At 41.4% G+C, this 23,431-nt stretch overlaps 2 protein-coding genes across 2 annotated transcripts; both read left to right on the top strand.

The window, feature by feature from the left end:
- Positions 1–4,180: 4,180 nt before the first annotated feature.
- On the top strand, positions 4,181–5,692 carry LOC127303575 (protein FAR1-RELATED SEQUENCE 5-like). The gene is made up of 3 exons (XM_071820894.1): positions 4,181–5,031; positions 5,114–5,534; positions 5,639–5,692. Exons 1-3 carry the CDS (start codon positions 4,181–4,183, stop codon positions 5,690–5,692), a joined length of 1,326 nt encoding a protein of 441 aa, XP_071676995.1.
- A 10,572-nt stretch (positions 5,693–16,264) lies between these two features.
- LOC127299891 (probable calcium-transporting ATPase 9, plasma membrane-type) lies at positions 16,265–23,366 on the top strand. The gene is made up of 7 exons (XM_071819992.1): positions 16,265–16,761; positions 19,315–19,369; positions 19,463–21,402; positions 21,476–21,634; positions 21,890–22,061; positions 22,151–22,449; positions 22,581–23,366. The coding sequence occupies exons 1-7, from the start codon at positions 16,585–16,587 to the stop codon at positions 22,884–22,886; spliced, it is 3,108 nt and encodes a 1,035-aa protein (XP_071676093.1). The 5' UTR covers positions 16,265–16,584; the 3' UTR covers positions 22,887–23,366.
- Positions 23,367–23,431: the final 65 nt, after the last annotated feature.

Genomic DNA, 23,431 nt, shown 5'->3' with positions numbered 1-23,431 from the left:
TAATTTTCTCATTTGAGTTTGAGGATATATGTCCAAAACTGAAACTTCCACCATGGATCATGGCTTTAGTTAGCGGCCCAATGTTCTTCTCTAACAATATGCATGCTTAACCATAAGGTGGTAGATCGCTCTTACTTCAGACAAGACGGACATGCATAGCAACTCACATGAAATTCAACAAAGAGTAGTTGATGGCGTCCCCAGTGAACATGGTTATCGCACAACAAGCAACTTAATAAGAGATAAAGTGCATAATTACATATTCAATACCACAATAGTTTTTAAGCTATTTGTCCCATGAGCTATATATTGCAAAGGTGAATGATGGAATTTTAAAGGTAGCACTCAAGCAATTTACTTTGGAATGGCGGAAAATACCATGTAGTAGGTAGGTATGGTGGACACAAATGGCATAGTGGTTGGCTCAAGTATTTTGGATGCATGAGAAGTATTCCCTCTCGATACAAGGTTTAGGCTAGCAAGGCTTATTTGAAACAAACACAAGGATGAACCGGTGCAGCAAAACTCACATAAAAGACATATTGTAAACATTATAAGACTCTACACCGTCTTCCTTGTTGTTCAAACTCAATACTAGAAATTATCTAGACTCTAGAGAAACCACTCATGCAAACCAAATTTTAACAAGCTCTATGTATTTCTTCATTAATAGGTGCAAAGTATATGATGCAAGAGCTTAAACATGAGCACAACAATTGCCAAGTATCACATTACCCAAGACATTTTAGCAATTTACTACATGTATCATTTTCCAATTCCAACCATATAACAATTTAACGAAGAAGAAACTTCGCCATGAATATTAAAAGCTAAGAACACATGTGTTCATACGAACCAGCGGAGCGTGTCTCTCTCCCACACAAGCATTTATTCAAACAAAAACAAATATAGAAACAAACTAACAGACGCTCCAAGTAAAGCACATAAGATGTGACTGAATAAAAATATAGTTTCAAGAGAAGGAACCTGATAATTTGTCGATGAAGAAGGGGATGCCTTGGGCATCCCCAAGCTTAGACGCTTGAGTCTTCTTGATATATGCAGGGGTGAACCACCGGGGCATCCCCAAGCTTAGAGCTTTCACTCTTCTTGATCATAGTATATCATCCTCCTCTCTTGACCCTTGAAAACTTCATTCACACCAAACTTCTCATAAACTTCATTAGAGGGGTTAGTACATAATCAAAAACTCACATGTTCAGAGGTGACACAATCATTCTTAACACTTCTGGACATTGCTCAAAGCTACTGGAAGGTAATGGAACAAAGAAATCCACCCAACACAGCGAAAGAAGCAATGCGAAATAAAAGGCAGAATCTGTCAAAACAGAACAGTCCGTAAAGACGAATTTCTAATAAATACTTCCATTGCTCAGATCAGAAAACTCAAAACTAATGAAAGTTGCGTACATATCTGAGGAACACGCACGTAAATTGGCATATTTTTCTGATTTTTCTACAGAGAAAACAGCCCAGATTCGTGACAGATAGAAATATGATTCTGCGCAGAAATCCAAATCTAGTATCAACCTTCGATTAGAGGCTTCACTTGGCACAACAAAACACAAAACTAAGATAAGGAGAGGTTGCTACAGTAGTAAACAACTTCCAAGACACAAAATAAAAACAAAGTACTGTAGCAAAATAACACATGGGTTATCTCCCAAGAAGTTCTTTCTTTATAGCCATTAAGATGGGCTCAGCAGTTTTAATGATGCACTCGCAAGAAATAGTATTTGAAGCAAAAGAGAGCATCAAGAGGCAAGTTCAAAACAACTTTAAGTCTAACATGCTTCCTATGCAAAGGAATCTTGTAAATAAACAAGTTCATGAAGAGCAAAGTAACAAGCATAGGAAGATAAAACAAGTGTAGCTTCAAAAATTTCAGCACATAGAGAGGTGTTTTAGTAACATGAAAATTTCTACAACCATATTTTCCTCTCTCATAATAACTTTCAGTAGCATCATGAGCAAACTCAACAATATAACTATCACATAAAGCATTCTTATCATGAGTCTCATGCATAAAATTATTACTCTCCACATAAGCATAATCAATTTTATTAGTTGTAGTGGGAGCAAATTCAACAAAGTAGCTATCATTATTATTCTCATCAAGTGTAGGAGGCATAGTATTATCATCATAAAAATTACTCTCCATAGTAGGCGGCACTAAAAGACCAATATCATTATAATCATCATATATGGGAGGCAAAGTATCATCAAAGAAAATTTTCTCCTCAATGCTTGGGGGACTAAACAGATCATGAAAACCAGCTTCCCCAAGCTTAGAACTTTCTATATCATTAGCAGTAATTGCATTCATACTAATAACATCGCTACTAACATGCAAATAAGGTTCCATAGGTTTTTTAATTTTCGCATCAAACAATTCTAAATTAGGAAAAAGACTAAAAAGCTCACCAATTTTTTTGTTGTTTTCCATTATGCCTAACTAGTGTAAACAAGAAACAAAAAGTTGCAATTGCAAGATCTAAAGGAAATAGCTTCGAGTACTTACAATGGCGGAAAATAGCTTGATAGCCGAGGTCCGGAGTGTGAGTACCTTTTACCTTTCCTCCCCAGCAACGGCGCCAGAAAATAGCTTGATGTCTACGTTCCCCCTCCTTTCCTGTAGACAGTGTTGGGCTTCCAAGAGCAGAGGTTTGTAGAACAGCAGCAAGTTTTCCCTTAAGTGGATCACCCAAGGTTTATCGAACTCAGGGAGGAAGAGGTCAAAGATATCCCTCTCATGCAACCCTGCAACCACAAAGCAAGAAGTCTCTTGTGTCCCCAACACACCTAATAGGTGCACTAGTTCGGTGAAGAGATAGTGAAATACAGGTGGTATGAATATATATGAGCAGTAGCAACGGTGCCAGAAAATAGCTTGCTGGCGTGTAGTTGATGGTGGTAGTATTGCAGATGTGTAACGCAAAGAAACAGTAAACAAGCAGTAGTAACGCAGCAGTATTTAGGAACAAGGCCTAGGGATTACACTTTCACTAGTGGACACTCTCAACATTGATCACATAACAGAACAGATAAATGCATACTCTACACTCTTGTTGGATGATGAACACATTGCGTAGGATTACACGAACCCTCAATGCCGGAGTTAACAAGCTCCACAATAATGCTTATATTTTAGTAACCTTTAGTGTAAGATAGATCAAAAGACTAAACCAAGTACTAGCATAGCATGCACACTGTCACCTTCATGCATATGTAGGAGGAATAGATCACATCAATATTATCATAGCAATAGTTAACTTCGCAATCTACAAGAGATCATGATCATAGCATAAACCAAGTACTAACACGGTGCACACACTGTCACCTTTACACACGTGCAGGAGGAATAGAACTACTTTAATAACTTTGCTAGAATAGCACATAGATAGTAGTGATACAAAACTCATATGAATCTCAATCATGTAAAGCAGCTCATGAGATCATTGTATTGAGGTACATAGGAGAGAGATTAACCACATAGCTACCGGTACAGCCCCGAGCCTCGATGGAGAACTACTCCCTCCTCATGGGAGCAGCAGCGGTGATGAAGATGGCGGTGGAGATGGCAGCGGTGTCGATGGAGAAGCCTTCCGGGGGCACTTCCCCGCTCCGGCAGCGTGCCGGAACAGAGACTCCTGTCCCCCAGATCTTGGCCTCGCGATGGCGGCGGCTCTGGAAGGTTTCTGTGGTTTTCGTCAATCGTCTCAGGGTTTTCGATCCAGGGGCTTTAAATAGGCGAAGAGGCGGCGCAGGAGGGTCGAAGGGGCGACGACACCATAGGGCGGCGCGGCCAGGGCCAGGGCCGCGCCGGCCTATGGTCTGGGGGCCCAGTGCCCCCCCTCTGGTCCTTCCCGGGTGTTCTGGATGCTTCCGGTGAAAATAGGAACTTGGGCGTTGATTTCGTCCGATTCCGAGAATATTTCGTTACTAGGATTTCTGAAAACAAAAACAGCAGAAAACAGGAACTGGCACTTCGGCATCTTGTTAATAGGTTAGTTCCAGAAAATGCACAAATATGACATAAAGTGTGCATAAAACATGTAGATAACATCAATAATGTGGCATGGAACATAAGAAATTATCGATACGTCGGAGACGTATCAACAAGCACCCAGAAACTATAATAACAGACCAAGACGTTGCAATGAGGATTGCAATATCTGAAGCATTACCTTACACAGTGCACCGTTTCTGCAACTTTCACATCAGCAAGAACCTGGATGACAAGTTGTCCCTATTCTTCGCAGTAAGAGGGACTCTGAAGGAAGAACTAAGAGCGGTTATAAGGAACTCATTTACTCCAGAGGAATTCGAAAATAGCTGGCATGATCTACTGGAGCGTCACAATGCTTTGGGAGAGCCACACACAGACGGGATATATGACATCAGAGCTCAGTGGGTCCCAGCATATTTCAAAGAGAGATTCTTCCCATTCACTTCATCGACGGGGAGAAGTGAGAGCACAAACTCCTTATTCAAACACTATGTAAAAAGGAAGGACTCGATTGCAACATTCTTCAAGGAGTATATCATAATACAAGAAAAAAAACAGTCCGACCTAGATCGCCTAAGAGAGAAAAGTGAGTTCAAGGAGTCTGTGAATTGGGGATTCAATCCTCTTGAAAGGGAACCAATGAAAATCTACACAGACCCAATATACGGCAAGTTTGCTGAAGAGCTAAGGAAGGGTACTGCTTACAACGTTGAAGTTGTGGAAGAGAAGAGATTGTACAGAGTTATTAGGGTGGCAAACTATAGAAATGCAGAGTTCCCCAGATTAATATATGTGGTTACTGTTTCCTCTGATGACGATGTGTACAGATGCTCGTGCTCTAAGATGGCTCGCGATGGAATACACTGCTGCCATGTCATGAGGGTGGCTAGTCATATTGGTTTGACTGAGCTTCCTGTCAGTTTCATCAACCCTAGATGGACTACTGCAGCTGGGATAGAGGTAGCGCGATTGACGGAGAGAAGAAGCAATACTGACATCACGTAACACACACTTGGCTGTTAGACACGCGATTGAAATGAGCAAAATATCACACATACTATCTACTGTCTGCACGGATGATAGGTCATACGACTTGTTTGCTGAAGGAGTTGCTGAGCTGAAGAAAGCTATATGCAAAGATGCAATGGAACGCCTCCAGACGAAAGAAAAAGTCACACGTAAGAGAAAAAAGGTTGATGACCCAGTTCAACAAGATACTGACAATATGCGTCATGAAGATAGAGAAGACAACAATCATGGACACAACAATGAACAGATACACCATGAGGAGAAAAATTCAAGTGACGAAGAAAAAAATGAAGATGAGCATCGCCCTTATAAGGATCCACCACAGTCAGGAAAACCAGGGTTCAACCTAGGTGAAAGACCTATGAATTTCCATGAGAAATGTGCTGCAAAACTAAAGAAAAAGGCTGCACCAAGATTGTGTGGACTTTGCAGGTTGCCTGGACACAAGAGACCAAAATGCCCAGACAGAGACAAGGTACTGTACTGACTTACAGAAAAATATACACACAAGTACAAAAGAAACTATTAAAAAAGTTATTACCATTTACTAAATTTATCCCATGTAAAAAATATACACAGGTTGGCATGAGCATACCAGGAATGGATTCCCAAAAAGAAGAAGGGAACCCATGACAAAGCAAGAAGGATGAGGGGGAAAGCAGGATGGAAGTATGCAATGAAAGAAAGAGTACAATCATTTGTGTAATGGTCATGCTGTGTTTGTCGTTCGAACTTGTAATACTACAATTTGGATAATTATTTTTCTGTTCGATAAATTATCAAAACTATCCTTGATAATTATCAACCCAGTAGTCTGTCAAAAAAGAAAAATGAACTTATCAACGCCCTGACCAGTTATGTATCAACCCTCCAAGCAGGTGTTTATCAAATGTAAAAACATGAAAAATTATCAACCCAGTAGCCTATGAAAAACAGCTGTGGAAAAGAACATGAACTTATCAACACCTTCCCCCAAAAAAACACCCCTGACCAGGTCGAATTCTTGAAAGTTATCAACCGCTATTCAATGTGTTTATCAACCTCTGAGCATGTTGTTTACCAGCCTTTTGATAATTCTACGAACAGCAATAAATTAAGTTACAAACAAAAAAAAAAATAGACAAAAATTACATTTTAGCTCGTAACAAAATACCAACCTGCCCCCCCCCCCTTACCAACCACTAAAACATATATTTACCAACGGTTAATGTTACAAATTACCAAGCCAAAAAGAATAAGAAAAAATGCTAATTAAATCAGACTGCAAGTACAAAGAGAAGTAGCTTATTTATGCTGTAAGTGGTAGTTTATTTGAGTTGCATCTGGTAGTTCATACCTCACAGAGCGTTGCTTTCCAACAGGTACCTCCAATTCTGCAACTTGTTCAGAGGGTGGTTTAACCAATTCCATGTTAGGACCTTCCTAAGTTCTGGTATCTGATCATAAGTGATAGCAGGTACAACACGGCCATTCCAAAGTTCAAGGAACTTGAGCATAAAATAACCACAATCAATGCTTCAAAAAAAAAAAGATACAGAACAAAAGATCTGTGAGCTATCAAATACAAAGAAATATCCAACAGTGAACAAAGCATAAGTTAGATAAAAAAAGAAGAGAACATACTTGTTATTTTGCTTAGGAGCTTCAATGAAAACCAACTCATAGTCATCAATCTGTTTTGATGAACTGGAGTAATTTATACGATACATGCACTTGATAGCATCGACTAGATCGCTAGAATGATTAATTAGCGATTCATCATCAGGACCACGCGCAGAATCAAGAACTTCAAACCTTTTTTTCTCAAAATTCAAGAACAGTGAATACCAATGACCACATGGCTTCTTTTCTGTTCCAAGATTCTGAAGGACACCAAAACACAACTGAAAAAAAAATAAAAAAAGAAAAGATAAAAACAAGGGTCAGAGAAACATTAAAATAAATGTTCACAAGTAACACAAATCGAAAAACATAAAAACACAGAAAAAGTTTACCAGATTTTGGTGACTAAGTTTATACTTATCATCCATCCTGAAATGTTTCTGCAGTATTCTTGAATTAAATCTTCTTTCAAGCAAATAAACAGTTACTATCCATGGGAAAATGATCTTCTTCTTCGGACAGTCAACCTGAAGAACAGCAGTTCCAATTTCGGCAACCGTTGTTGACAGTTCTCCAGAAGGCATAACGCTACTAGCCAAGTCACCAGTGGAAACCCACATAGGGTCAATCATCAAGAACCTTGAACTGCCAAAAAAAAGAATGCATGAACAAAACTAAGTTGCTAAAAAGTAATGAATTATCTAAAAAGAACACCATTGCGTATACATGAGAAAACTGACATACTGTTTTATTTTAGAGTGTTCAAAGTCGCTGTTGTGCTTTATAACTTACTGGTACAATAATTCTTGCTCATCGGTACAAGTTACTCGGTTGTATGGAGGTAGCATGAACTTCGAAGGAAGAACGACCCTTTCCATGCGTAGCCTGGTCCTTGGAGTTCTACTGGCAACAGGTAAATTCTGAACAGGCACTGGCAAAGCTGGAGTAATATAAAGGACCTCCAAATCATCTGAGAAAATCAAAAAAAGGATAATTAGAGAGTGAACAAAATGTAAAAAAACAAGGACATGATATTCTATATGAAAAACTTAACTACTAAGATAGAGTAGGACATACCAGCTTCATTGTTACTGATTTCGGTGGCGATTACAGGATGCAATCCGTCTACAGAGTCATCAAAACAATGTTCTTGAAAGTCAGTTGCACCTCCGTCTTCATTGACAAATATAAACATCACCGCACATGTAGCCACAAATAAAAAACAAAAATGAAGGTATACAAAGAAAAAAGAAAAAGGTCCAAAAAAAACAAAAGAGAGAGGGAAGAAAAAGCAAACAGTACTCACTCACACAGATCGAAATTATTCATAACAAAAAGGTAAAATCATCCATTACATATAAACAGGGATAAAATTACATAGCGTTCATACAGGATATTGTTCACCCATATAAAATAAAATAAAAAGTTAATACATCGACCAACTCAACAGCACCATCACTTCGCCACACCCAATGATCCATAAAAAAAAGCAGGTTTTGTAAAATAACAATTAATTCTTCTTCTTCCTCCCTCTCTTGTTCCTTGAAAACGTATTACGAATACGTGCATTTACTTGTCCTGATGGTACGCATTCTGCATATATAGATTACAAGTGGGAGATAATACGCGGAACGGGCGTAGATGAATTGATGGAACAAGACATGCACAGAAAACATGTAATAAGTAAAAAAAGGTTGAGTGAAAAACAGAAAGAAAATGAAAATAAAAGAAAGTAAAAACTGTAAAAATAAACCACAAAAAGATAGAAAAAGTGATCTAACCAGTAGGAGGGATAGATGACACATTTGCAGTTTCTGATTCTTTAACAACATCAGCAGAAATGGTAGAATCATGGCCATCAGCATTTCCTAATGCCTCTGCGCAAAAAACAATGATATTGTGAGCAGCAGCGTGACAAACAAAACATATTAAAAAAAAGAAATCAAAAAGAGCACAAAACAAAAAATCATATTACCAGATGAAGAAGCGCTTTTATCAGACGCAGATGTATTTACAACAGACACATGATAAGCAGACAGATCTATAGGGATGCCAGGAGTGAGACTCAGTTTGCCATCAGCAGCAACAAATTTAGCTCTCTTAACAACAGTAACAATTTGATCTGATTAAAAAAATGATTCATACTAAGTCAAACAAACAATGAAAGAGTGAAAAAACAATGAATACAAAAAACATAAACCGATACAACGAAAAAAAGAGAGAGCAAATACCTTGTGGAGAAGCTGTTGCATTTTGTTCAGCATCACGAGCAACAACAACAGTTGTTCCAGTAGAAGCAGATGCATGATGGTCAACATCGCCAACAGGATCAGCCATCTGACTTGTAACACTGGTACCAGAATCTTGAGGTGCAAAGCTAACTTCAACTGGTTCCTCATGTGCAGATTCTTGTCCTGTTGGGACAATTTCAATTGTAGACTTAGAAGGAACAACCACATCAGAACCACCCTCTGCTGAAACCTGGGTACCAGTTGCAAAGCTAACTTCAAGTGGTTCCTCGTGTGCAGATTCTTTTTCTGTTGGAACAATTTCACTTGTAGACTTAGAAGGGACAACCACATCAGAACCACCAATTGCTGAAATCTGGCTACCAGTTGCAAATCTAACTTGAACTGGATCCTCATGTGCAGATTCTTTTCCTGTTGGAACAGTTTCACTTGTAGACTTGGAAGAGAAAACAGCATCCTTAAAAACAACCCCGTCAGAAACAACCTCTGCTGAAATCTAACTACCAGTTTCAACTACAGTAGATGTTCCAGCAGCGTGAATTTTTGTTGAGCCTTCAAGACGGTCTTTCAAAGTAGACACTTTTGATTTAACTGCAACGTTATCAGCGACACCTGAAGAAGTACCTCTAGGAGGTCGTCGTGGTGAAGATCTTGTAGCAACCTGACTTTTATAAACAGCTTGCCTGTGAAAAAGCAAAAAACTTAAAATTATTAGAAAAAACTCCAAAACAATGAAGTATAAAACATACTATGTCATGCAAAACAACCAGCGTTTGATAACTACCAGAAAAAGGCATTGGTAAGTTCATGAGATGGTATTTGGTAAAATTACACGAAAAACAAAAGGAGCAAAAAAAGAAAAAACATGAATACATTTACAGCGAAAAAATGTAAGAAAAATGCAACGACAGAAATGTTGATAGCTACACATGAAATACATTGGTGAGTAACTTCAAACGGGGTCGATCAAAAATACCTTCTGCCTCTCACATTGGGCTTCTTCTTAGGAGCAGATGGCGGTTCATTCTGTACAGGATTAACAGAACGATCCTCGCGTACAACACAAGTACGTTTCGCTTCAGAAGCATCGAGAGCACACCTACTCCTTTTCAAATCATTCACAACATCGTTGATTGTCTCACTGACAACATCATAACCATCAGATAATCCTTTCACATTGCCTTCATTCATTACAGCAACCTCAAGGCTAGAACTCAGAACTTCGTCTGACTTCGTACCGACAGAAATGACAGCACCATCAGCACTGGCATCTTTGGCACGAAGAAGATCAGCTTCATTTGTTTCAGATAAAACTTGCTTCCCAATATCTAAATCTCGCTCATCAACAACACCATCAATATGCATAGCAGCAGTTTCTGCAAGATTTTCAAGACCCTGAAACACAATCCTATTCTCTCATTGATGCAACAGTTGATATCAGTTTCCATAAAACATACTAGAGCATCAGCATCAGATGGTTCCGCAACAGCACAATCAATATCCATGGGTACACTGCTGGAAACCAGTTCAGGAGAAACACCGGGAACAACTGTCGCAACACCAGAAAGAGTTGTCTGGCTTGGCACTCCTGCACATTCCGACAACACGGTATCACCATGCTCACCTCCATCCACATGACGTCTGTTTTGAATAACAAAGCGATCAGCAACGGCTTCATCAACATAATCACTGTCATTGCCAGAATGATAACTCTCGCCGTCAGACATATTGTCACTGAAGTTGACAACAGGTACCTTATCAGTTTGACATGGCGCTTTGGCACCACAAGCTGCTTTTGCAGCAGACCTGGTAACACGAGTTTGCTCAACAACACGGGCCTCGGCCAGAACATTAGTTTGCTCAGAGACAGGTGATGAAACGGAATCAACAACATTCAATGGATCAGCAGTAATAGCCCCTCCGACATCTGTAGCATCAGCACTCTGGTTGCAAAGGACATCCCCTCCGACATCTGTAACATCAGCAATCTGCTTGCAAGGCACATCCCCCCCAACATCCTGTAGCATCAGCACTTTGGTTGCAAGGCACATTCTTCAGACGGCGTATTGGTGATTTCCCTACAATCTTATCAGGACGATCATAAGTTGATTGCGCAATAGGAGAGGTTGTGTTTGCAGCACCTCCATCATGCGATGAACGAGAGGCAACGATTTGAGAGCGTAATGTCTTATCAGATTTTGCAGTATACACAACTTCGTCATCATCAACCTCAGTCAAACCTTGCACAAGCTTACTCATTAGACCGAAAGGAGAACAGACGCAAACTCACCCATTAATCTAGCAACCTTGTCTTTACGCTACATCAAAAAACAACACACAAAAAATGAAAAAGGTTAAAATTCATTTAAAAAAAGAGATATACTAAAAAAATGTAATGGTACCATACAAAATTGAAAAACTAAAATTAAAAACTTATCACTGTATCATACATTTTTCGGGCAGTTAGGTGCAGTATTGGTTTCAACCCATCTTTCAAAGCTAGCTGCACCTCCAAACAAGTTGAAATTTATAGCAAGGTGTGGCTTCAACTGATATTAGTGACAAAACAAAAACAAAAAATGCATCAGCTTGCACAAAATCGACCACAAAAGTTCATGTCATAACATGAGAAACACAAAAAGATTAACTAACCTCGAGATTCCCATAACCAGATCCATCCCTTTTCAAGTCAGCATCAAGCACAGTATCAACATCTTTCTTTGACCATATATTAGCAACAAATCTACCATCTGGAAGGTCAAGGTTAAGAGAGCTAATATCCAAAGAGTCAACATACAAGAATCGAATATGGAACAGGCAGCCTCCAGAAGGCTTCCCAGTACAAAGCTCATCATGCAATCTGTCGCACACAAACTGACAAAGGTTCATGTTCCTGACATTGCTAATGTTGTCCTACAAAAAAATAATGTAAACACCGCGTAAAAAATGATTGTTCACATATATTGATAAAAAAATTGAATGATTTTTTAAAAAACTAGAGGATAACACATATACCAGTATAGGATAACATCTGTTGCTGACTTTGTTAGACATTGTTGGTGCAAGCAAAGTACAAACAAGATACATCATCCAAACTTGCTTGAAAATGTCATCATACTGAGTCATCTCTGACAGGATTGTGAACACACCAGTAATCTTCGGCGTGCTGCTATGGCTAGGAAATAACAAAGGACCTAGACGAGCCTCTATGACAGAATCCATTGCATACACAACAGGAATATCCCCCCGCGGAAGACCGAGTGTGCAGTAAATGGAATCAGCATTGAGAGGGATTCTACCACGCCCTTGAATGACAAACTCTCGGGAATGACTATCATACAAAGGAGCGAGCCAGCTTATCAATGGATTGTGAAGAACATGGCACTTGATGTCAAGCATTGAACCAAGATCCATATCCCCAATCGAGTTCTTCTGATCAGAACTTAGATGTTCATATAACCTGACAACAGGAAAAGGAGAGGCCCGATTCCTAGCGCGCTCACTGGCATTGGGCATTTTGCGAACACCTAGATGATCACCACCTTGTTTCTTGCTGCCCACCATGGAAACAACAACGCTGCAATACAAAAATAGATGCCATGATAATGAGAAACACTCTTAGTGAAATCAAAATAACAATGCCTTGGTTGATATATCAAGCCCAACCAAGAATCACCACTGTAAAAAGGAAGAAATCAGCATCAAAACAAAAAACATATGCAGGAGTACAAAAAATGAGTTCATCATTCCCTAAACACAGGAAAAAAAAGAGGTGGGTAACTTCAGAATGTATATATTGGTTAAACGTTGAGATACTTGTTGATGAAAAGTGAATAAGTGGGTTGATAAAACAAACCCCATAACAGGGATTTGTGAACCCCTAGAAAACAAGTCCCATGATCTCTGCTTTCTCCTGCTACAATTACCATAGAAATTGTGGACAAAAAGCACTGCAACAGGCCAAAAATCGGACTACAATGAACATTGAAATAGTGAAAACGCAATTTACAGCCGATCCCATAACAGAGATTTGTGAAAAAACGAGGTACGAAGCAGGAACCTAGGCGAAGAACAAAATACACCCAAAAAAAAACCCTCGCCGGAACAATCCCTCGCCGGACAAAAACAAAAATCCCATCAGAAAAATAATCCAAGGTGGAACAATCCCTCGCCGCACAAAACAATACCGGCCGGCGAGACCCAGATAACAGAGGTTTGTGAACCGAGGGACGGATCAGGAACCTAGGCGGAGAACAAAATCCACCCAAAAAGACAAACCCTCGTCGGAACAATCCATCGCCAGACAAACAAAAAACCCATCAGAAAATAAATCCACGGTGGAAAACAATCCCTCGCCGGACAAACAAACCGGCCGGCGAGACCTAGATCTCCCCACTAGATCCAGTTGGAATACTAACCTTACAGCGCCGAACTCGACTGGAGCTTGCTAGTGAAGCGACGGCAGGAGAAATCTAGGTCGCGCACTAGCCACGAGGAATCGGAGCGTCGACTCCGCCGTCGCCGTCGCCGTCGCCCTCTCCGTCAGGGCTGAATGGGACGAGAACAGGGGAGAGAGGATAACGGGCGGAAGGAGGGGAACACCAAATCGATTCGAAATAATTCGGAAACGACGGGCCGAAAAGGGAAAGTCGATCGGTTACCAAAAAAAGAAACAAGCGTGACACGCGTGACGCGGCGAAAAGGGAATTGCTTTCGCGCTGCCGCGCGAGCGCTCCGCGCCGACAAGAATCGCTCGCTCGAGCGATCGGTTGCCAAGAAGGGGATTTGATCTAGACGTATTGTAGAAAGTCACGACATTTATTTCAAAACGAGGCAAAGAAAGTACACGACAGCTAGTACAGCACATAACATTTTGTAGTCGCCTTCCTTTGAATCGTTCTGCTAAACGAGGAGAATGCACGTTACAGATCGAGGCGAAAGCCCGCCCATTGCGGGTGGTCGGTACTAGCTCGAGATCGATGCGTGCCCTGTGGAAAGCTCGAGAGCAATGTGCCAGTTGAGTTTCAATAATGGCGACGGGCCAGCACGCCTCGTGTTCATATGAACTTTAGCGGAAGGAAATCGAGTAAATATGGCGAGGACTTTGTCACCTACCCAGCCGGCGGCCAACCACCGTTCTGCCGCCTTTGGGTGTTTCCGTAGCAGCCGGCGGCGGGGTGACGCTACCAACGGCAACAACCCTCGTCTGGATGCTCAGCAATAAGCATGCCGTACCGTACGTCAAATACGACCGTGCGCTCCAGTCAGCAGGCTTGAATTAGTCCTCGACCAAAAGAAAAGGGTTTTAAACGAGTCTACCAGGGCGAGACGATGGAGCCACTCTTACTAGCACGGACCGCACGCAGGAACGCACGCCCAAGTTTTTTCTCTTTCGTTGAAGAAGTTCGAAGAAAATGGAGGTTTCCTAGTCGTAGCAGAAAAGTAGGAATTTCAGAACCGATTCCTAGAGCGCATGGTCCAGCATAATGAAAAGGGGCATTCCAAATATCCAAATAATATTCTTTTTTGGTTCTAAATACTTGTCACAGATTTAATTAAAATATATGCTAAAATTCGTCTAGATTCATTGAGTCTGCGACAAATATTTAGTGCCGCCAGAGAGTCAAGCGATTAGGGTTTCCTGCCTTCCACCGGTGATTTGCCTCGCCTAATGTGGACCACATGGGCATGGTGGATCCCAATCCTTGTTGGCGGGAGGAATCCATATTTTTTTTTCTTGAGCTGTTTAGGATCTGTGACTCAGAAAGGCCTGGCGGTGGCTCCTTCCATAAGATGGAATAAAATTATCCATGTCTAGTCGTTTTTCTGGTGATGCGTCTAGCGTTGTCGGACAACATGTGGAGGTTTGTCTCCAACGGATCTTGTTGGATTTGGTCTATGTTACTTCTGATCTACGATTTCTTTTCATTGCCGAAGGCTGCCACTCTTGTGTTTTGAGGTCTTAGCACATCAACTTCCCATCTGTCTAGTTCCTTGACCGTTCCCCTCTATCGTACAATACAAGAGGGGTGATTTCTTGGAAGCTCCTGGTCGGCCCGCTCGCTCGCTGTGGATCCGCGAGATCCCTCCCTCTCCGGCGGCTGCTCCGGTAGCGGGAGAGTGGGGGATCCCTGGATTGTAGCATGTATATAGCTAGGTCTACTAGGTTGCTGGCCGGCGGTGTCGTGGAGGTGGCGATTTTGGCGGAGCGGCTTTTGGCGATGGCGCTCTTCCCCTCTGGTGGTGGCAATCCTCGGAGAGCTGCTGAGCGCGTGCTTTCCCGGTGCTCGACGGTCTTTAGATCCGGTGAGTTCTTTGTTCCCCTTCCAGATCGATGCTTGTTGTGCATCTGGAGCCAGCTGATGAAGAAGTTGGAGAAGATGAATCGAAGCAACTCGATGGTGTCGGCGGTCCAAGGTGCATGCTCTACGGAGTCGTTGTTCGACGACTTCCCGCTAGCTGGGGATCTGCTTCCGAATCAAGGTCATCAGAGGATCAGTTGCGACGCCGCGCCATCGATTTGTCTTGGTCGTCGCCGGTGGACTCGGGGTCCATTTGGCCTTATTTGTGATTTTCCCTTTGTTGTTGGACTTATCTGTAAGATGGTTGCTTTAATGTCATCTTTTCTTTCCCGCAAAAAAAAACTTCCCATCAATAAGCTCTACTACAACTTCAATAAGGGAGAGGGGTGAAGACGGTGGCATACCTTTGGCTCGTTCGAGTACTATAGTCATCACTAGGTGGTATAAAGACCTACTTGTATTTTTAGTACTCTTGGGGTTTCTTATACTACTGTTGAGCAGTGGCGGACCCAGCACAAAATATCAGGGTGGTCTAACAATGTATTTTTTTAATTAATTATATTTATTTTTAATATTTTTTTTTCTGATATATAGGCTATGCAGAAATTACAGGGTGGCCCATGCACCACCCTGGCCATCCTTTGGATCCGCCACTGTTGTTGATGATTATGAACATACCAGTTAACTTCTTGAAAAACACATATTTAGAACTAGAGAAAGTATGAAAATTATCACATGACCATATTCATATCCATGCTTACTCATAGTATTTTAGGGGAAAAAGAATATGTTTTGAGACGTGTAAAAACGACAATTTGATGCTAGAGAGACCATTTTTACATCACTGCTTTTTTATACTTTAAACTAGAACATATTATATTTAAATATTTTACATGTCTTTTACGAATTTCTGTTCTGCATATGCTCCAGGAAGAAAAAAAAACACTTCAGAGAAAGTCCACACGGATTCGACGCGGCTAGACGAGCGGGGTCCACGGCTGTGGTGCCGTCCATGAAGCTGAGAAGGAGGCAAGGGATGGAATAAGAAACGGCGATGACCCTTTCATGTTCGTCCAGAAAAATAGTGCGTCGAAACCCAAGAAACGGAAAGGGGCGGAGCCAAAACCCGGCATATCTGTGATCCCAGTGGGTGAATAAACAAGAGCGGCAAGCTGCCATGTCCTCCTTTCTTTAGCACTAGCAAGTACTACTCCCTTGAACCCATCGCTAGGGGGAGTGGAGGGAGGCAGGGCCAAGTGGTGCTCATCACGAACCCCCTCCCCTCATCTCCGGCCAAGTAGTGCGGGCGCCGTGGTGGTGCCAGAGCGAGTGCACGGCCGTGAGCGAGAGAGGAGGAGCAGGCGCAGGCAAGATGGAGAAGTACCTGCAGGAGAACTTCGAGGTTGCGTCCAAGAACCCCTCCGAGGAGGCGCAGCGGCGGTGGCGCTCCGCCGTCGGCACGCTCGTCAAGAACCGGCGCCGACGCTTCCGCCACGTGCCAGACCTCGACGAGCGCCAGGAGAACCATGCCAAGCGCCGCTCCGTCCAGGTACGCACATCACATACACCGGCACCGTCCATGATCTGTTCATCTATCTGCGGTCCACGCACTGCTCAAGTTCTAGCTCGATCTCATCTCTCTCTATCTCAGTACTGCGTCTACCGTTTCAAATCTCGTAACCGATCGTTTATTTTTCTGAAGATCAGCCCGTCGCCGTGCTTTCGATTTGTCATTTTCTCCCAACTGGATACGGAGTATTTAGGAGTAAAACTGTAGCATTTTCTATTAGATTGCGGTCTTGCCATCAGATCGCGACAGGTAGTAGCAGCCTTCCCAGATTAGTACTGCCTCTACATGCCCCGCACAGTATAACCCATTGAAATGAGCAGTTGGAAAGAGAACAAAATCAGCATGTTCCTGCTGTAATGGCGAGCCTGTTTGGTAGTGGCCTGGTGGGGGCATCGTGTGCCCGTATCATGTTGACTTGACCGTCCCGTCCGTCCTTGGAGGTTGAGACTTCCCATGGTCTTTGTTCTTTGGGCGGCCAGGCTGACCGGGGCTGTCCCTGTCCGTCCTGGGAGGGGACGAAGCTTCCGCGAAGCAGCAGCCGTGTGAATGAGCAGTCCAAAAGGCACACCTTATCGTCATCTTCTGTCATGTCCATGAGGTCCCCACTCGTCTCGTGCAAATGCCGAATTTAAGATCGTAATCTCTGGCATTTATTTGCCTTCCTTGTTTCCTTATCTGTTTGATTTGGAGGATCTAGCATTATGACCCCGAGCTCATAGAGTCATACTCCTAGATCGGTGCCATGTGATGTGCTCTCTTCGTTTAATACATGACACGAGTCTTGAAGCATGAATCAGATGGTGAAAAGCTACACCGGTAGGGAGCGACCCCGGTGAATTTTCCGGGTTAAAAATCAACCCCACCGTAGCTGGTTTACTGGCTTACTTCAGTGGGCATGTAAAATAAGGGTACATGAAAATTGAGTAAAATATTCAAGAGGATTTTTATTTGGAAACGAAGTACTATGGAAAGCATGGCAAGGGAAATGACTTCTTGAAAGTGTATACTGCAATATCGGAAAATAAAATCAAGACATAACAACACCAACTTGACCATTCGAAATTATTCATCGTGATTAAAGGAATGGAGAAATGAAAATAAAATAGGTCACCAACTGGACAACCAGATACATTAGAATGTAGAGCTAATAGGAGCATCAATTTTTTTTATTATTTTTTTTCTAAATTCTGTAATAAGTGTTTGCATTAACCTTTTGCTTTGTTCTCATTTTAGTCATCCGTTTTCATTTTGATAATTTTCGTTTCCACAACAGTTCTTATGTTTTGTCAATTCATTATGCACTATGTAGTTGCCAGATAAGACCTAGTATTTGAAATTAGCTGATGTAGCATGACAAAGAAAAATGGGTCTAAATGTTCCAATCCTATCAACAGTCTCAGTCTTGAGGATTAGAGTATACTTGATTGAGACATTTGAATGGAGGGACGATTGATTGATATAATTTTAAAAAGTGCATCCATAAAGGTGGAAGACCAATATGCCATGCACTCCTGTACTCGGTTGCTTTGGACAGTAGGCACATGCGTTCTAAACCATGTAACTGTAAAGTTGAGAATCTTTCGGTAGGTAGTTAGTTTCCACTTCCAAGAGTAGAGAATATTTTAGGCAGAGATTACAGAATCTTTTGGCTACTTTGTCTTAGACGACCATGAAGTCTTGAAAGATATTCATTTGTTGTACCAATCAGTCTGCCAACTAGTTTGGTAGGCTGTTACTTGATTCTTCTTCGAGATGCTTGGCGTTCTTTTTCAAATCAAGACTGTGTGTTAGTTAATCGTCTTGCCAATAGTTTTGATGTGCATGTAATTCCTTTATGACAACATGTTAGCTTATCTCCTTACTTTTTTACAACGATGCCGGAAAATTGCAGGCGTCACATTCAATCAATGAGTTTATTTGCTATTTTACTTTCTTCTAAAATGAACAAAGTTCCATGTCAGAGCAAATAAACATTTATTTGTTTGGCTCGTCTGTACATATCACTGAAAGTGGTGAACGTATTTATATGAAAAACAAAATTACCTGGGCTGATGCAGGTGTCTCTGGCAACATTAAATAAAATTAACCTATCTACTTCAGTAAAATCTATATACTATTGGGGCACACATTTTTCGAAAAACTAAATAGTAAATGGGGACTTTGTCATAACATAAATGCAGGAGAAAACTGGTATCGTCAATTGTACGAGATGCAAATTTGTGAGAATCGGGACACAGCTTATGGTGCCACATTTTTGCTGGAACAGGCACGTACCTGCGTGTCATTTTGACAAAAAAAATCTCCATGTTTGGCACCTTTATCTTCTTTTCATCCTACTGATGTTTATTGTTGCCATCCAAGGGCTATAATTTAAAAATGTATTCATTGCAATGGGCTAATGACTAGTATTGACGTTACTTGTTGACTACTGCATTTTAACTTTGTGACTGTATCTTACAATTACAAGAAAATGACCTAAATCTTGTATGTAACGGGTAACAAAGTTTCCCTTCTTCGTGGTTTCTTTTCCAGGAAAAAATTCGGGTTGCCCTCTATGTGCAGCAGGCTGCAATCACTTTCATTGGTGGTATGAGTCTACATGATAACCTTTTATGTTATTGTTCCTCTTGTCTCATTAGTAACTATATTTTATTTGTGTATCTTTCTTTCTATGCTAAAGGTGCCAAGAAGAAAGAGTACCAGCTAACAGAGGATATAATCAAAGCTGGGTTTTCCATCAATCCCGAAGAACTGGCATCAATAACAAGCAAGCATGACTTGAAAGCTTTAAAGATGCATGGTGGTGTAGATGGGATATCCAAAAAAGTACGTTCAGCATTCGACCGTGGTGTATCTGCCACTGACTTGGATACAAGACAAAGCATATATGGTGTCAATCGTTATGCTGAAAAACCTTCAAGAAGTTTCTGGAGTTTTGTCTGGGATGCATTGCAGGACACGACCCTTATCATTCTGATGGTATGTGCTTTGTTATCTGTTGTAGTTGGCTTGGCATCTGAAGGTTGGCCTAAGGGCATGTATGATGGCGTGGGGATAATACTCAGCATTCTCTTGGTTGTGATGGTTACTGCTGCCAGTGACTATAAGCAATCGCTCCAGTTCAAGGAGCTAGATAATGAAAAGAAGAACATATTTATCCATGTAACGAGAGATGGTGGTCGACAGAAGATCTCGATATATGATTTGGTAGTTGGTGATATTGTGCATTTATCGATTGGAGACCAAGTGCCTGCTGACGGACTATTCATACATGGATACTCCCTTTTGATAGATGAATCCAGCTTATCAGGTGAGAGCGAGCCAGTGTATACTTCTACAGATAAACCATTCATCTTGGCAGGAACTAAAGTGCAAGATGGTTCTGCTAAGATGATAGTAACTGCTGTCGGTATGCGCACTGAATGGGGAAAGCTGATGAGCACTTTGAGTGAGGGAGGAGAGGATGAGACACCATTGCAGGTTAAACTAAATGGAGTTGCGACCATTATAGGAAAGATTGGGCTGGTATTTGCCACACTAACATTCGTAGTCCTGATGGCAAGATTCCTTATTGAAAAGGGTACAACAGTTGGTCTGTCCAAATGGTATTCTGCTGATGCCTTGACTATAGTAAACTACTTTGCAACAGCGGTCACTATTATTGTTGTTGCTGTTCCGGAAGGGTTGCCCTTGGCTGTTACTTTGAGCCTTGCATTTGCAATGAAGAAGTTAATGAATGACAAAGCGCTTGTCAGACACCTTGCTGCATGTGAAACGATGGGATCTGCTGGTACCATTTGCACAGACAAAACAGGAACTTTGACTACTAACCATATGGTGGTTGACAAAATTTGGATAGCTGAGCTTTCAAAGTCAGTCACAGGTAACAATAGTATTGAAGATCTGAATTCTTCAATTTCTTCAAGCGCATGGAGCCTACTTTTGCAGGGCATTTTTGAGAACACTAGTGCAGAGATGGTCAAAGGAGATGATGATAAACAAATTGTTTTGGGCACCCCAACTGAAATAGCGATATTCGAATATGGTTTGAGCTTGCAAGGATGTAGTGATGCCGAGGACATGAGCTGCACCAAGGTTAAGGTTGAGCCTTTCAATTCAGTCAAGAAGAAGATGGCAGTATTGGTTTCTTTACCTGGTGGCACATACCGTTGGTTCTGCAAAGGTGCATCAGAAATTATTGTTGAGATGTGTGACAAGGTGATTGATCAAGATGGGGATGTTATTCCCTTGTCAGATGCTCGTAGAAAGGACATCATGGATACTATCTACTCATTTGCTTCAGATGCTCTAAGGACATTGTGCCTGGCGTTTAAGGATGTGGATGATTTTGATGAGAATGCAGATAGTCCTGCTAGTGGATTTACTCTGATAATCATATTTGGCATCAAGGACCCTGTGCGCCCTGGAGTGAAGGAAGCTGTTCAGAGCTGTATAACTGCTGGTATCATGGTGAGAATGGTGACTGGTGATAATATCAATACAGCTAAAGCTATAGCCAAAGAGTGTGGCATATTGACTGATGATGGTATAGCAATAGAAGGACCAGATTTCCGTAACAAGAGCCCAGAGGAATTGAGGGACTTGATACCTAAGATTCAGGTAAATACCTGCTTTCTCCATGTATTAAGTGAACTAAGATCTTCAAAAATTAACATTTAGCAACCTTTGGCAGGTCATGGCTCGTTCATTACCATTGGACAAACATATGCTTGTGACAAACTTGAGAGGTATGTTTCAAGAGGTTGTTGCTGTGACAGGTGATGGTACAAATGATGCTCCTGCATTACACGAAGCAGATATTGGGCTTGCTATGGGCATTGCAGGCACAGAGGTACTATTTTCTTATGCAATTTTGATCTTATAGTAGCATTAGTACAATTTGCAAAGGTTGGATGTTCCGACATGCATTAACATCTAACAGATCGATCAGAAATTTTATTTCTCCTCATCTCACTACACTAATCTGTTATTAGACCCTGCAATTGCCAATTGTTGCTTCCGTTAGAACAGTGACTTGAAAAAACTAGCCTTCGAGTAAATCTTGTTGATTCTTAGAAGTTGTTGACAGTATATTGGATTTTCGCAGGTTGCGAAGGAGAGTGCCGATGTCATAGTGCTCGATGACAATTTCACAACAATCATAAATGTTGCAAGGTGGGGTCGTGCGGTTTACATAAACATCCAGAAGTTTGTGCAGTTTCAGTTGACTGTGAACATTGTTGCTTTAGTGATCAACTTTGTCTCAGCATGCATCACAGGTGTGAGAAACATTAATGTATTCATTCAATGCTATGGTTTTATCCATAGAACAATTTGTGGTATTCATGTTTTCATTCTTGCATCACAGGGAGCGCTCCTCTCACTGCTGTGCAGCTGCTCTGGGTGAACATGATTATGGATACACTAGGAGCTTTAGCTCTGGCAACTGAGCCTCCAAATGATGAAATGATGAAGAGGCCGCCTGTTGGGCGAGGTGAAAGTTTCATTACCAAGGTCATGTGGAGAAACATCATTGGGCAAAGTATATATCAGTTGGTTGTACTTGGTGTTCTCATGTTCGGCGGCGAAAAACTTCTGAACATCAACGGTCCAGATTCCAAGACCATTATCAATACGCTCATATTCAACTCCTTCGTGTTTTGCCAGGTGAGTAGTGCATTGTGGAGACATTTTTTTTTCATTGCTAGCATTGTTTTGAAGGACCCCCTGTTTCGACTGGTGAACTTATACTAGGGAGTAATAGTAATGAGTATGTTTTTTGAACGATGTTGCATCAGGTATTCAACGAAGTAAACAGCAGGGAAATGGAGAAGCTAAACATTTTCCGTGATATCATTGGCAATTGGGTCTTCATCGGGGTCATAACCGCGACGGTGGTGTTCCAAGTGGTGATCATTGAGTTTCTCGGGACCTTTGCCAGCACAGTTCCACTCAGTTGGCAGCACTGGTTAGTAAGCGTAGGTATAGGATCCATCAGCCTGATTATTGCAGTTATCTTGAAGTGCATACCAGTTAAATCCGGTGATGCGTCTGCAAGTCCGAATGGTTACAAGCAACTTGCCAGCGGTCCTGATGACGTGTAGGTGGAGAGGAGTAATTGAATAATTGCAATGTTTGCTTCCAACAGAATTCAGGATGGTTCATATTGCATGACATATAGCTGGAGAGGAGTAATTGAATAATTGCAATGTTCGCTACCAACAGAATTCAGGATGGATCATATTGCATTTCCTATTTTAGCTCTATTGCACCACCAGCCACTGTTTTGGTTGAGATTTGCCAATTTTGTTTACTACTGTATATGCCATTTGTGGTGCAAGTGTGCACCACAGGATCTGACTGCACTGCGTTGTGGTTTTTTCAGTTTTTTTTTGGGTCGCATTTGTTTTGGAGTCTCCTCCATTATCATAGCTTAAGAACAATATTGCTAGATTTATTTGAATCTTAATGTAATACTCCCTCCGTCCATAGATGAATGTCTTAACTTTATCTAGATACGGTTGTAACACGTTTTTAGTGTGCAAGTGGCGTATCTATAAAAATTGAAGTCACTTATTTTTTGACAGAGGGAGTACTTTTTATTTATGATATATATAGCAATAATAGTTGTAAATGATTAACAATGTCC

The sequence above is a fragment of the Lolium perenne genome, chromosome 5 (assembly GCF_019359855.2).
Source record: "Lolium perenne isolate Kyuss_39 chromosome 5, Kyuss_2.0, whole genome shotgun sequence".
NCBI classification, from domain to species: Eukaryota; Viridiplantae; Streptophyta; class Magnoliopsida; order Poales; family Poaceae; genus Lolium; species Lolium perenne.
Note: the sequence above shows the minus strand (reverse complement) of the source record. Positions and strands in the feature narration are given on the sequence as shown.

What these genes read in the sequence shown, in the direction of transcription:
- LOC127299891 (XM_071819992.1), top strand. Translation starts at nt 16,585, where the DNA reads ATGGAGAAGTACCTGCAGGAGAACTTCGAGGTTGCGTCCAAGAACCCC. An exon ending in TGCAATCACTTTCATTGGTG is followed by an intron (nt 19,370 to 19,462) that starts GTATGAGTCTAC and finishes TCTATGCTAAAG; the next exon opens with GTGCCAAGAAGAAAGAGTAC. An exon ending in ACTTGATACCTAAGATTCAG is followed by an intron (nt 21,403 to 21,475) that starts GTAAATACCTGC and finishes AACCTTTGGCAG; the next exon opens with GTCATGGCTCGTTCATTACC.
- LOC127303575 (XM_071820894.1), top strand. Translation starts at nt 4,181, where the DNA reads ATGAGGATTGCAATATCTGAAGCATTACCTTACACAGTGCACCGTTTC. An exon ending in AGAAGCAATACTGACATCAC is followed by an intron (nt 5,032 to 5,113) that starts GTAACACACACT and finishes CACGGATGATAG; the next exon opens with GTCATACGACTTGTTTGCTG. An exon ending in AATGCCCAGACAGAGACAAG is followed by an intron (nt 5,535 to 5,638) that starts GTACTGTACTGA and finishes AAATATACACAG; the next exon opens with GTTGGCATGAGCATACCAGG.